The sequence below is a fragment of the Phascolarctos cinereus genome, unplaced genomic scaffold (assembly GCF_003287225.1).
Source record: "Phascolarctos cinereus isolate Bilbo 61053 unplaced genomic scaffold, phaCin_HiC Scaffold_4;HRSCAF=312, whole genome shotgun sequence".
Classification (NCBI taxonomy): domain Eukaryota; kingdom Metazoa; phylum Chordata; class Mammalia; order Diprotodontia; family Phascolarctidae; genus Phascolarctos; species Phascolarctos cinereus.
Genome location: NW_027555847.1, coordinates 14,774,888 through 14,788,591, shown reverse-complemented (window position 1 = coordinate 14,788,591; position 13,704 = coordinate 14,774,888). Strand labels below are relative to the sequence as shown.

Below are 13,704 nucleotides of genomic sequence, written 5' to 3'. Positions count from 1 at the left end.
ATATGTTTTGCATGACTACATGCATATAACCTACATCAAATTGCTTGCCTTCTCAATGTGGGGGGTGGAGGGGAAGGACAGAGGGAATTTGGGACTCAGAATTTTTAAAACGAATGTTAAAAATTGCTTTTACATGTAACTGGGGAAAAATAAGATACGAAATGGAAAAAAACAAAAACTTCAGCTAATCCAGGAATCATGTTGGCTTTGGAATCCTTTTTCAGATTCATCTATTAATTCCATTCTGTCCAGGTCATTGTTAAAAGAATGTGTCCCTGAGGACACATGATGGCCAGAGGAGGGTGAGGGGAGAAGCTGGTTTGGCTTTGTCAAAGATTACCTGCCAAGACAGCAGACCACATGTGGCTGAGTGGTAGCATCCAGCCACAGCCATCCCGGCTGTAAAAACCTAAGCCCCCCTGCATCCTCCAAGGAGAGCTCAGGAAAGGCTTGCTTCACTGGCCCCCTCCCGTTTCCCTCTCCCCATTACCCCGTGGATCATCCAGAATGGTGATGCCTGCCAGTTCTGACGTCTGAGGGTTGCTGCTGTCCACAGCAGGCACCTGCAGGGGCTTCTCTGCTTCCATCTCCCTCTGCTTCTTCAGGTACTTCTTGCAGTCCTCGTCTGTGAGGAGAGAGACAGCAGGCTCACTGCAGCTTCCCTGCTTTTCCATCGTTGGAGGCCATGACTGGATACTGGCCCTTCTAATGCAAGAAGCCTTTCCCAGCCCTCCCTAATCTTAGTGCCTTCTCTGGTGACTATAGCCAGTGACCGGTCTATATCATGTTTATTTGCACGTGGTCCCCCCTACCAGAATGTGAGCTTCCGGAGGGCAGGGCTGCTTTGGGCTTTTGTTTTGGTTTTGCCTTCTTAGCACAGTGCTAAGTTGCTAAGGCGTCACGATTCAGCCCAAAGCCCACCTTCGGCAGGAAGCTTTTCCCAGTCTGTCCTCTGCCTCACAGGCAGCACTCTGAGTTCACCTCCCATTTATACTGTTCCTCCTTGCTTAGATGCTGTCCATCCCCACTGGGTTCCTAGAAGCCAGGGGCTGGTTTTGCTTTTCTTTGTATTCACAGCAAGTGCCTGACACAGAGTTAGGACTGAATAAATGACCAGCTTCTGTCCTGTGTCATTAACGGTGTAGTTTGGGAAAAGTTCACAGGGCTCTGGAAAGCTTTATAACTGATTGAATGAATTTGCCCAGTTGGAATTTCATCACTGGGGAGGTTCTTGATAGATCATCTACTACAACCTCCTCATTTTACAAAACAGGAAACTGAGGCCCGCGAACGTTACGGAGGCAGGAAATGGCAGGGCTGAGATGCATACCTACAGGCTCCAGGTCCAGAGGCTCTACCCCGCTGCCTGAGAGGAGAGGTTCCATGACTCATCCATCATCGCCACACAGCTGGTAAGGGTCAGAGGCTCCAGATCTACCACTCCTCATGCAGCCCACTGGTCTCAGTTCTGCCCTCCTCCCAGCCCTATAGTCCTCAGGCCAAACACACACTAACAACAGAGCTCTCTGTTGGGAGGCTATGGGGAATCATGAAAAGAGGTAGCTGCGTGACTTTAGAGAAGTCACCTCCCCTCTCTGGGCTTCCGCTGTAAAATGAGGTGGCCAAATTCAATGGTCTCCAAGCACCTTTCCACTTCTAACATTCTGAGACCAGAATGAACCTTTTACTGGGAGTTCTCATAAAAATCCTGGGTTACATTCTCCACTCCTGAAGCAAGTCTCCTGCCACTGGAAGGGCAGATGGGCTATTCTGGCCTGGAATCAGAAAGGGAAACTGCCTACAGAAGAGAGGGCAAGGAACCCAGGAAAGTGCCAGGCCTAATTGGGCAGCCAAATCAGGAGGAAGCCACAGCCCAGGCTGTCCCCTTGGCTACATCCTTCCTGCCTCTTTGACTCAGCTCAAGAATGTCCTCCTTCCCCTTTCCCATTTGCCCCTGCCTCACCTGCTGGTGTGCGCCTTCCTGAAATCTCCTTATATGGATTCTGCCTAAACTCACATACATGTCCATAGGATCACAGAATGGAAGCTTGCTGAAGGTGGGACTGCTGCACTTTGGTCTTTGAAAATCAAGGGCCATAGGGGCGGCTAGGTGGCGCAGTGGATGGAGCACCGGCCCTGGATTCAGGAGGACGTGAGTTCAAATTTGGCCTCAGACACATAATACTTACTAGCTGTGTGACCCTGGGTAAGTCACTTAACCCCATTGCCTAGCCCAAATTTTTTTTTTTAAAATCAAGGGCCTGCACAGAATTTAGCATGACGAAGGGACCTAATAAGTTCGACTGAATGAGTGAGTGAGACAAGCTGGCAAATGCTTTTTGAATGCCCAGGGCAGGGAGGGGGGGCCAAAGAGAAAATGGTCTGGGGTCTGAATGTTTAATGGAGAAATGAATGAATGGGGGACGGGAGGACTGAGTGGCAGAAGAAATCAATGACTTGAGGAGTGAATGAACCCAGGTCCCCTTCAGTTAATGAGAAGAATCAAAGACCAGCTTTTTGATGGTGCTTTTATCTTTGAGAAGTTTTCTAATTACTTTAATTAACTTTTCTTTTTGCTCTGGATAATTGAAAAGTTAATTCTACATAGAGTGAAACCACCTTAATGAAAACCTGAGTCAGCTGGGGGCACCCCCACTCCAGGGTAGGAGACTCCTTCTTAGACATCCCCCAGACACACACACACACACACACACACACACACACACACACACACACACACACACACACACACACACACACACACACACACACATCTGGCCCTCCCTCTGCCTGGATGGAAACATTCCCTCTTCTCTATTCACAGTCTGTGTTTCATCCCCGTGAGCTGCCCGGTAACCATCATGTGTGTGACCACATGCCTGTTTGCACCCCCTGGGTCTCCAGCCCTGGTGGGGCCCCCTGAGGGTGGGCAGGCTGGATAGATTAATCTCTCTTGCTCTAAGCCCAAGCAGCAGTTGATGGGCAGTGATAAAGAAGACTGAAGTCAGCTCTAGGCCCCACACCCCTCCCAGCTGCTTCTCGGGATGTTCTTATTTCTGCTGAGAAACCAGAGGTCATCCTACCAGCCCCCCACTCAGAACCCCGGAGACAATTTTGACTCAGTTCTCTTCTTCACCCCAGCCCATGCAACCGGTAACTAAGTTCTGCTGTTTCTGCCTCAGCAAAGCTTCTCAAAGCCAACCCATTTCCATCTCCTTGTTACCATCACCATATATATGAGCTCTAATGAGCCTGGGATAAGTGGGGCTTTGCTTCTGTCCCTGCAGGTGGGCCAGCCTCTCTCCTCTCCCTCCCCAGAAGCAGCAGCCCCTCTCTGATTCATCTGGGTAACACCTTCTCTCCTGACAACACCTCTCTGGCTAGGGAGAAGGAACACGGGGCCCAGATATTGCATATTGCATAAATGACCACCAAGGCCTGGCCAACACCAAGAGGTTATCAACTCCCTACATCACTGGGCCAGGATCCATGAGCTGTGTGGTTTTTTTTTTTTAATGTTTTGGCATTCTATTATATATATAATTATTTCCTTTGTAATTCCAAGTGTTCTATGCACACATGATTCTGAGAAGGGGTCCATGACCTTCACTAGACTGTTGCCCAAGGAGCCCACAGCACAAAGGAAGGGAAAGATCCCTTGAGCACCATTCTGTCCCCCATTCAGATGCATTTGTCTTCACTACTTCTTACTTATGGTCCTAATTACTTCATGGGAAGCTAAGTGGTGCTGCAGTGGATAGAGCTCAGGACTTCAAGTTAGAAAGACTTCCTGAGTTCAAATCTGGCCTCAGACACTTACTAGCTGTGTGATCCTGGGCAAGTCATTTAGCTGTGTTTGCCTCAGTTTCCTCATCTGTAAATGGAGACAGAAAAGGCAAACCACTCCAGGATCTTGGCCAAGAAAACCCCAAAGGGGGTCACGAAGAGCCAGACAGGACTGAAATGCCTCAACAACAGCTTCTTACTGGACTTTAAATGACGACCCCATCACAGAGGCGATCTGAGGGCCGGCCCTGGTCAGTGCTGCTCACCCCAGCTGCCCAAAACTCTAGTTACAGCTGGGATGGCCACCCTTTCCATTTGGTTCTCTCATCTTCTGTGGGACTTGGCTGTGGATTCTGTGGCCTCCAAGGTCACCCCCAGCTCTATGTTTATGACCCTGTCGGCCATCCTTCACAGGAATGGCAGACTCATCTACCTCGAATACTGCCCTGGTCAATAATATTCAATGGCTCCCCATTCCTGGGCAAATTCCCAGGCCAACTTTAGTAGCATTATTTAACCAGACCTGAGATTCCACTGATATGGGCAACTCTCAGTGAGGAATGTGTCTCTACCAGTGAAAATCTAGCAGCTGTCAGGGAATTTTTAGTTCTAGTTGCCAGGGGCATCGAGAAGCTACGACTTGTCCAGGGTTACCCAGCCAGCCTGTGTCCAAGGATGGACTTGAACCCAGGTCTTCCTGACTCCAGGCTGACTGTTCATTACATCTCCACTGCCACTCTCCACCTCAGAGCCTACCATGTTGCTTACAGTCTCTCAGACACAGCCTCATGCCCATTCCCATGTGAAATTGTGGCCATCTTTCAGTACTGATCTCAAATAATACGACTTAAACCTTCATAGGATTTGAGACAGGAAACCCGGAGGAAAAAAATGGCCCAGATGCTTTGTGTCTGAACTGGCTGGGCTTTGAATCCTAACTCTTTTTAACATACCAATAATGATATCTGCTCTCAAAAGCCTTCCTGGGCCTCCTGGCTAGATGTGCTCCCTTCCTCCTCTGAGCTCCCCTAGAAGCTCTGAACCTTTCTTAGGATATAGTGCCTGACACATAGTAAGCACCATGAGTATGCTGGTAAATTGTTAACAACTGGCTCTTTGAACAAAATGTATGCACAACACATTTTTAAATTTCAGTTTCATTATTACCATTTTTCTCCACCATTTCTCCATCATCACCATCTTTCTCTTTCTTAAGTTTAGATAATCAACAAAACAATAAATCATGGTTTAAGGAGGAAATACTCAACTGGGGTATGGAAATCTATGGGGGGGGAGGGGATAAGAAAGGGGGAGATGATGGAAGGGAGGGCAGATTAGGGGAGGAGGTAATCAGAAGCAAACACTTTTAAGGAGGGACAGGGTCAAAGGAGAGAATAGAATAAATGGGGATTGGGATAGGAGGAATGAAAATATAGTTAGTTTTTCACAACATGGCAATTATGGAAGTGTTTTGCATGACTACACATGTATAACCTGCATCGAGTTGCTTGCCTTCTCAATGAGGGTGGGTGGGCAGGGAGGAAGGGAGAGAATTTGGAACCCAAAGTTTTAAAAACAAATGTTAAAAATTGTTTTTACATGCAACTGGGAAATAAGATATATAAGGACTGGGGTGCAGAAATCTATCCTGCCCTATAGGAAAATAGAAAGGGGAGGGGATAAGAGAAGGAGGGGTGATAGAAGGGAGGACAGATCAGGGGAAGGGATATTCAGAATACATGCAGTCTTAGAGTGGGGGAAGGGGGAGAGATAGGGAGAAAATTTGGAACTCAAGATCTTGTAGAAGTGAATGTTGAAAACTAAAAATAAATAATAAAAAAATAATAATAACGACAGAACAATTGAAACTTAATGTTGTGAAATTATAAGGAACCTACTTGCCCCAAAGAAAAGTTATAAGAAGATTCCCACGTGCAAGTTCTCCCTTTTTCAAAAGTAGGAGGTTCACATTCATGGAATGCTGCATAAAATGTCATGTTGTTCAATGTATTGATCAAAATTGTTAATTTTTTTCCTTCTTACTGTTTCTATTTTCTTTTTAAAAAATTCTTTGTTATAAGAGACAGTTCTCTGGCAGGGAAGAAAAGGGGGAAATATAGGCAATGTAAAAACAAAATATATTAATAAAACATATTTTTAAAAAAAATAAATCATGCCCTGATTAGGTAGCATTTGGTGATTTCTGAGATATAAATACTCAAACTGAAAATTTAACAATCAGCTCTCAGAGGTCCTGCACACTCCTCCATTGCACTCAGTGCTCATTTTCCACTTACAATGTGATTCACTAACTTGATTACAAATATAATTTGATTAGCAAAGATAATAAGAGGTGCCTTTTATATAAGGATTCTCAGGCTTGCAAAGCACTTTACAGACATGATGTCATTGGAGACGCCCAGTCCAGCCCTGGACAATTTTTCCCTGGCATGCTCTCCCTCCTTCTGTCTCTTTGGCTTCCCTGGCTTCCTTGAAGTCCCAACTAAAATTCCATCTTCTCCAGGAAGCCTTTCTTAATCCCTCGAAATTCCAGTGCCTTCCCTTTTGATATCTATTTTGTCTATGGCTTCTTTGTACACACTTCTCTTTTGCCTCTCCTATTAGATTGAAAGCGCCCTGAGGGCGAGAACTGTCTTCCACCTTTCTTTGTATCCCCAGTGATTGCACAGTCCCTGGCACGTAGTAGGTGCTTAATAAATACTTTTTGACTGACAACCCCATGTGTTTACTGCTACAGGTGTTATATGTTATCTCAATTTTACAAATGAGGGCGTTGAGGCCCAGAAAAGTGAGCTGACTTGCCCAGCTTCACACAAGCAGTGTATATAAGAGGCGGGGTTCACACCCAGATGTCTCCTGACTCCAAGGCCAGTGTACTATCTGCTGCACCAAACTGTCTTTCAACATCAGTACTCTTTTGATGAACATCTGATACAGAACTGTGTATTATCCACAGCAACTACCATGAATATCTGCTGAATGAACAAATGAATGAATGGGACAAAAGTATACACTCAGTGAGCAAATGAATGAATGAATGGGACAGTAGTATACAGTCACCAGTCTGACTTCAGAATGTGACAAAATTCTAGAATTCGTTATGAGAGGATAGTTTCTAAGCATGGAGAAGGAAAAGTGGTGATCTCTATGAGGCCGCATGGGTCCATTCTAGAACAAGCCATACCAGTTGGTCTAACACAGCTTCCTTCTTTGACAAGGTCATCAGAAGCAAACACTTTTAAGGAGGGACAGGGTCAAAGGAGAGAATAGAGTAAATGGGGATTGGGATAGGACGAATGAAAATACAGTTAGTTTTTCACAACATGGCAATTATGGAATGTTTTGCATGACTACACATGTATAACCTGTAGAATGTCATCTGAGAGTCTCTTACAATATCTTTGTGGACAAAATGGAGAGATGTGGTCTGGGCGATAGCACCCTTAGGTTGCCTGAGAATTAAGAGGGTTGATTAATGGACCTAGGTCAATATGGAGGGAAGTCTCTAATGTAGTGCCACAGGAATCTGTCCTCAGACTTTACCTTTATCCTGGTAGTTAAAATACTTAGAAAGCTCCCTGATCAATTTGCATTTGAACAGCTAGAGCCCATAGCTAATACTGGATAACAGATAGAATCAGGATCTCGAAAGAGCTAAGGAAGCCAGAACAGTGGATCAGATCGAAGCAGCCTGTTCTGTGTAAGTGAAATTAGAGTGGCTTCACTTGGGCCCAGATCCTCTGAGCGCTGGGTGAAAGCTGAAGATACAGATTTCTGCTGGCTAGCACTTAGCCATTGGAGCCATCCCAGAGTGGAAATCGGCGGCCTCAATAAATGGGCTCCGGGTCACTCTTGGAGCTCTCCGAGCAGAATCTTGATGTCAGCAAGGTTGCGGTGGGCATTTCTGCTCAGGTGAAGGTAAGCTCCTGGATGGTAGGGACTATGTTGGTTTGGGTTTTGTTTGATTTTTTAGTCATTGTATCCATTTGGTATAATGGCTTTCATACAGAAGGTGCAGAATAAATGCTTTCTTGATTGAACTGAAGGAGTTCTAAGGACCTTTCCAACCCTGTGATCATGCTTATTTAAGATGCTGGCCATTTCGCCTCTCTGAGCCTCAGTTTCTCCATCTGTAAAATGGAGATTAAAATACCCATAGAGCCTACCACACAAGGTGATTGTGAAGATCAAACAAGATAATGTCTATAAAGCACTTTAAAAGTGTAAAAACTGTGATAGAAATGACAGTCGACAAGCATTAAGAACCTATGTGCCACCCACTGTGCTAAGCTCTGGGATACAAAGAAAGGTAAAACACATTCTCTGCTCCTCGGCACCCCCACCCCCGAAGCTCACAGTCTAAAGGAGGAGACAATATGCCAACGAGTATGGACAAACAAGACATGTGCAGGATAAACTGAAGATAAAGTCAGAGGGAAGGCACAAGCATTTGGGGGGGCAGAGCCTGGAAGCGAGAGTTTTAGCTGGGACTTGAAGGAGGCAAAGAGGTGGATGGACATGAGGAGGTAGAGCATCACAGGCATGCGAGACAGCCAGGGCAAAGTCATGGAGTGGGGTGTGTGGAGTACAGCAAAGAGGCCAGTGTCACACAGAGGGGAGTATGTCATAAAGAGAGTAGAAAGGCAGTTAGGGCCAGGTTCCAAAGGGCTTTGTACACCAGACAGAGGATTTTATATTTGATCCCAGAGATGATAGGGAGCCATTGGAATTGACTGAATTGGTCAGACTTGCACTTTAGCAAGTTCACTTGGGCATGTTGGCTTATCACCATCACCACCATCACCACCTCTACCACCACCACCATCATCACTAGTGAGCTCCTCAAGTTGTCCATCCTGCGATAAGAGAACCACTTGGAGACAGCACAGACAAGAATCCTGTACTGGGCAGGGGTTTGGACTACATGACCTCTTAGGTACTTTCCAACTTTGAGATACTATGGCTATTTGTTACCCATACCTCTCTTTAGGTTAATAATGACTCTTTCAACTCAAGCTAATGTCCAATCCACCATTGCCTGCTCCCTCTCTCTTTTCCTAACATAACCTTCATCTCACAGATTTTCCAGAGCAAGGTGCTACACGGAGTTGAGGGGAGGTTCCCAATTCTAAGAGTCAAGTAAGAAGTCTAGAGGACCTGTAGGAAGATAGGGGCATACAGAGAAAAGCTCAAGGTCATAGATATTGGGGGTGATACAGCAGAAAAAGTACTAGGTTTGGGGTACCAGGACCTGGGTTCAAATTCTTCCTCTGTTGCTTATGACCTGGGTGATTTTGGGTAAGGGCACTTTCCTTCCCTCCTGGGGCTTCAGTATTTTCATCTGTAAAGTGGAGGAATTGGCCTAGACTTTCAGGACCCATCCAGTTTTAAGTCTCTGACCTATGCTCTACAAAGGCTTCCTATTTCCTATGGACTCCATCAGAGGTCAGAGCAGGCTTCTTAGAAAAATCTTCTTGGCAGGCTGGTGAAGCCTAGGGACCCTTCTCAGAATCATGCTCTTAAACTATTGAAGGAAATGCTAAATTTCAGTTAAAGGTTTGTGAAAATTAAGCTATAATTTTTCCCCACCCATATTCAGAGATCCCCTGAAATTTATCCACAGATAAAGTCCATGGACACCAGGTTAAGATCTGTGTTAGAATGACCCTGCTTTTTAGAGCAGTCCATAGAAAATCAGTAAACATTTACTAAGCACCTATTTCATGTGCCGAAAAGGGAAGCTTTCTCACTGAAAGGAAGCCCACTCACTAACCCATCCTCTAGATCAGTAAGCCTACTTCCTGTCTCAGCTCAGTCAGGACCACAGGCCTCTTTAATCCCTGTCCTTGAGGCCATTCACCAGGAGCTCCAGCTCCTCCTCTCTTGCCCAGCTCACATCACTCTGATGCCTTCTCCAGCCATCTCCTCCTTCACCCCCACCTCACAGGAAGGGAGGCCCTTCTCTTTGCTAAGGCAAATCCCTCTCCAGGCACAAGTGATCCATTCCATTTCACCTCCTCCAACAGATCACTCCTCTATCATCTTGACATTCCCACTCATCTTCAGCCCCTCCCTAGCAGCCACATTCCTACTGCTACAAACATGTCCCCACTTCCTCCATCCTCAAAAAGCCCTCACTTGATCCAATCGTCCCTACTCAGGGCAGCCTAATAGGTTTTCTTCCTTTTGTGGCTAAACTCCCTGAGAAGGCCAGCTACAACAGATGCCTCCACTTTCCTCCCACACCTACCTTTTTGCAGACTGCCTTCCAAACACATCGTTTGGCTGAAAATATTCCTCCAAAGGTCCTGATGCACTCTCTTTTTTTTTTCCTTTTTGATGAGGCAACTCGGGTTAAGTGACTTGCTAGTCAGTGTTATGTGTCTGAGACTGGATTTGAACTCAGGTCCTCCTGACTCCAAGACTGGAGCTCTATGCACTGCACCACCTAGCTGCCCCACCTAATGCACTCTTGATTGCTTAAATCCAATGGCCTTTTCTCAACCTTCATTCTTTTTGATGTCTCTGTAGCCAATCACCCTCTTCTTTTTTTTTTATGGTTTAAAAGTTTACTTAAAGGCAGCCTGTGTATTTAAGAATGTAACACATTTGTCACAACAGAAAAAATACAACTTTCTCCTATTTGGGTAAAACCTACAGGTTTTCAAGGTCACCGGGATTGCTATGCTGGGTAATTTCTAAGCAACACCTGCTGGCCTGCCATCATTCTTCCCTCGACAGAAAATGATAGTTGAGGTGAAAGTCCTTTTTAAATTCACAAGCAGAGTTGGGGTCCACTATGGACCAATGAGTCTGAGCACATCTGGCCCCTTATTTTATGGACCATCTTTCAAAAGTGTCCACAGCTCAGGGAGAAAGGCCAGGGAGGAGCAAACCGCAGAAGTGAAAAGATGGCCTTTGTCTCAGCCTAGGTATGATAACAGTCTTCAGCTGAAGGGCTTCAAATTCATGTGCAGAAAATCTGAGAACTTCTTTTGTAAACTTTGCTTTTGCCATATTTCTGAAGGAGTTCTAAGGCTTGTTGCTGCATATCCAGACTCAAATAGCCAGAACACTGGGATCCAGTATGAAGCATTACAAGACAACATTCTAACACATCAGGAAAGGGAAATGTCTTAATGTTCTCAGGAAATCCAGCCATTTTCTTATTTGCTTCTGAAAGTCGTTTTGTCAATTCAGCCAGCGAAACTGGTTCATTTACTTGTCCTTTACTTTGGCTGTCAGGCCAATCACCCTCTTCTTGATACTCTCTTGGACTTAGGTTTTCAGACACTAATCTCTGCTGGTTCTCTGACTTGTCTAACCGCTCCTCTGTCCTTTTCTGGGTTCTCATTCAGGTCTGGCCCATAACGATGGGTGTCCCCTGAAGTTCTGTCAGGAACCTGTGGCCTGCTTGAGACTATTTCACTTGGTGCTATCCTCCACTCTTCCAGTTACAATTACCATCTCCTAGCAGACTTTCTCAGCTCTGTGTCCGGCACTAAACTCTCTCCTGACTTCCATTTCCTCATCTCCAGCTGCCAACTGGACATTCACAGGCAGCTTCAGCTCAGCATGTCCAACATGGAACTCACTCTCTGTCCCCCTCCCCAGCTCTCCTTTCCTCCCAACTCCCCTCTGACAGGGACGATGGCATCACCATCCTCCCACTCATGAAGGCCCCCAATCTAGGTATCATCCTGGACTCCTCACTCTTTCCAACTCCTTATATTTAATTAGCTGCCGAATCCTGCCAATTCTAACTTTTTTGGTCACATCTCTCTCATATGCCTCCTTTCCTCTGATACTGAAAACACCTTGATGCAGACCTTCACCCACTCATGCCTAGGCTGATTGGCCTCACTGCCTCAAGTCTCTCCTTACTCCGGGCCACCCTCCACTCAAATTGATCTTCCTGCGATGCAGGTCTCACCATATCACTCCCCTACTCAATAAACTCCAGGGGATCCCTCTTACCCCAGAATCCAGCATTCTGATTGGTTCTGAAAGCCCTTCCTAACCCAGCCCCTTCTGACCTTTCCAGGCCTCTTACACCTCACCCCCCTCCATTTATTGTGATCCAGTGACACGGGTCTCCCAGCTGCTCCTTGCACCGGACACTCTGTCTCCGGTTTTCACTGAGTGTACCCCATGCCTGGTCTCTTCTTCCTCATCTCTGCCTCCTACCTTCCCCGGCTTCCTTCAAGTCTCTGCTAAAGCCCCACCTTCTGCACGAAGCCTCTCCCAGGCCTCCCTAATCTTTGGGCCTTGCCTCTGGGAATGCCCCCGGTTTATCCTGAATGTAGCCTGTTTGCTTAGAGTTGTTTGCATGTCTTCTCCCTCATTAGACTTTGAGCTCCTTAAAAGCAGGGACTTTTTGCCTTTCTTTGTATACCAAGAGGTTGGCATGATGCCTGGCACATAGGAAGAGCTCAGTTAATGCCAACTGACTGACTTATACTTTAGGTATCCAGAAGCCAAAAAGCCACAATCTTGGGTCTCACCCTAAGCCCCCTCGGCGTTTTTCCTTTGTATCTGGGTGTGGGGGCGCGTGTTGGAGCGTAAGTTCTCCAGAAGGAAGGTTGCCCAGACCTGTGGCAGGTGAAGGGGCTGGGGTGATGAGGGGAAGTGCCTGAGAAGCATTCAGATGGGCAGTGAAAGGAGTGGGGAGGGTTAGCGTAGGGGCACACAGGAGGGTGTAAGGAAGGAAAATCAGCAAGAACTGGAAGTAACCTGAGGGGGCAGTCATCTAGTGTTATGTTTGAGGAAACTGAGGTCAAAGAGGGAAATAACTTGCCCGTTACCTGCGTATTAGTGGCCTGGCTTGGACCAAAAACTATGTCTTCTGATGCTCAAAGTTGTTGTCTTTTTACTACAACTTGAGATGGGACGGGAAGTGATGGAGAGGGGATGGTAGGGAGCAGGGAAGGGTTAGGGAACGAGGGGACAGGATAGTGGATGGTACTAAGCAAAAGGAAAGACTGTACCAGGGAGGTACAGCAGAGAGGCAGGGGCAGGGACACTGTGGGACAGAGGGAACAGAGAAGGGCAGGGTGCAGGGAGACAACAGGACAGGAAGGAACAGCAGAGAGGCAGAGGACAGGGGGACATGGGGAGCAGAGAAGGGCAGGGGGCAGGGAGACAGTGGGACAGGTCAAAGGCAATGAGAAACAGTAGAAGGGTGCCAAGCAGAGGGAAGGACAGGGCCACTGGGGAACAACAGAGAAGCAGGGGCCAGAGAGACAGGGAGACATAGGCGGAGAGCAGAAGAGGGGCAGGGAACTAGTAGGACAGGTCCGGGCCGGTGGGGAACAGTGGAGGGGGGCGGGGAAAGGGGACGGGCACAGCCAGGGGGCCAGGGCTCAGCGCTGGTTTCCGCCCCACTTGGAGGGCAGGTGGGGGTTGCTCCTGCCCCGCCTCTCCCCCCACCCCTTACCGATGCTGGGCCTCAGGTCCTCAAGCACGTCCAGTCGCTCCAGTTTGGCCAGCTTCTCCAGGAGGCCGCCCACGGTGGCCCGCTCCCGCGACTGCCAGGCGTCCAGCAGGCGGCCCGTGGGGTCGGGCTGCGCCTGCAGGTTCATGATCTCCAGGTACTCGAAGCCCAGCTCCTCGGCTAGCCCGGGCCAGTAGGCTGACACCTGGGTGGGAGGGTTGAGGTACAGCGACAGACGGCTCCTCACCCTGAAGTTGAGTGCCACCAGAGGCACATCGTACGTCTCGGGGACAGTGGTCGCGGCCTTGGCCGTGACGGCTCGGCTGGGGCTGGGGCTGGGGCTGGGGCTGGCGCTGGCCATGGCGGGCTCCGGCTTGGATTGCTGCTCGGGTGCCAACTACTTCCCCATCCCGCGATGCTGCCGCCTTCTTCCCCCTGGTCTTTCTACTCCTTCTCGTCGTTCT

The 13,704-nt window shown here is 47.6% G+C and overlaps 1 protein-coding gene across 1 annotated transcript in view; it reads right to left on the bottom strand.

The window, feature by feature from the left end:
* MYD88 (MYD88 innate immune signal transduction adaptor) overlaps nt 1-13,696 on the bottom strand; it is a 20,799-nt gene extending 7,103 nt beyond the window's left edge. The window contains exons 1-2 of the mRNA XM_020970589.2: nt 13,244-13,696; nt 491-625 (exon numbers count right to left, since the gene is read on the bottom strand). Of these exons, the coding sequence (XP_020826248.1) occupies nt 491-625; nt 13,244-13,601 (493 nt within the window). The 5' untranslated portion in view covers nt 13,602-13,696. The remainder of the gene's footprint in view (nt 1-490; nt 626-13,243) is intronic.
* Between the last annotated feature and the right edge of the window lie 8 nt (nt 13,697-13,704).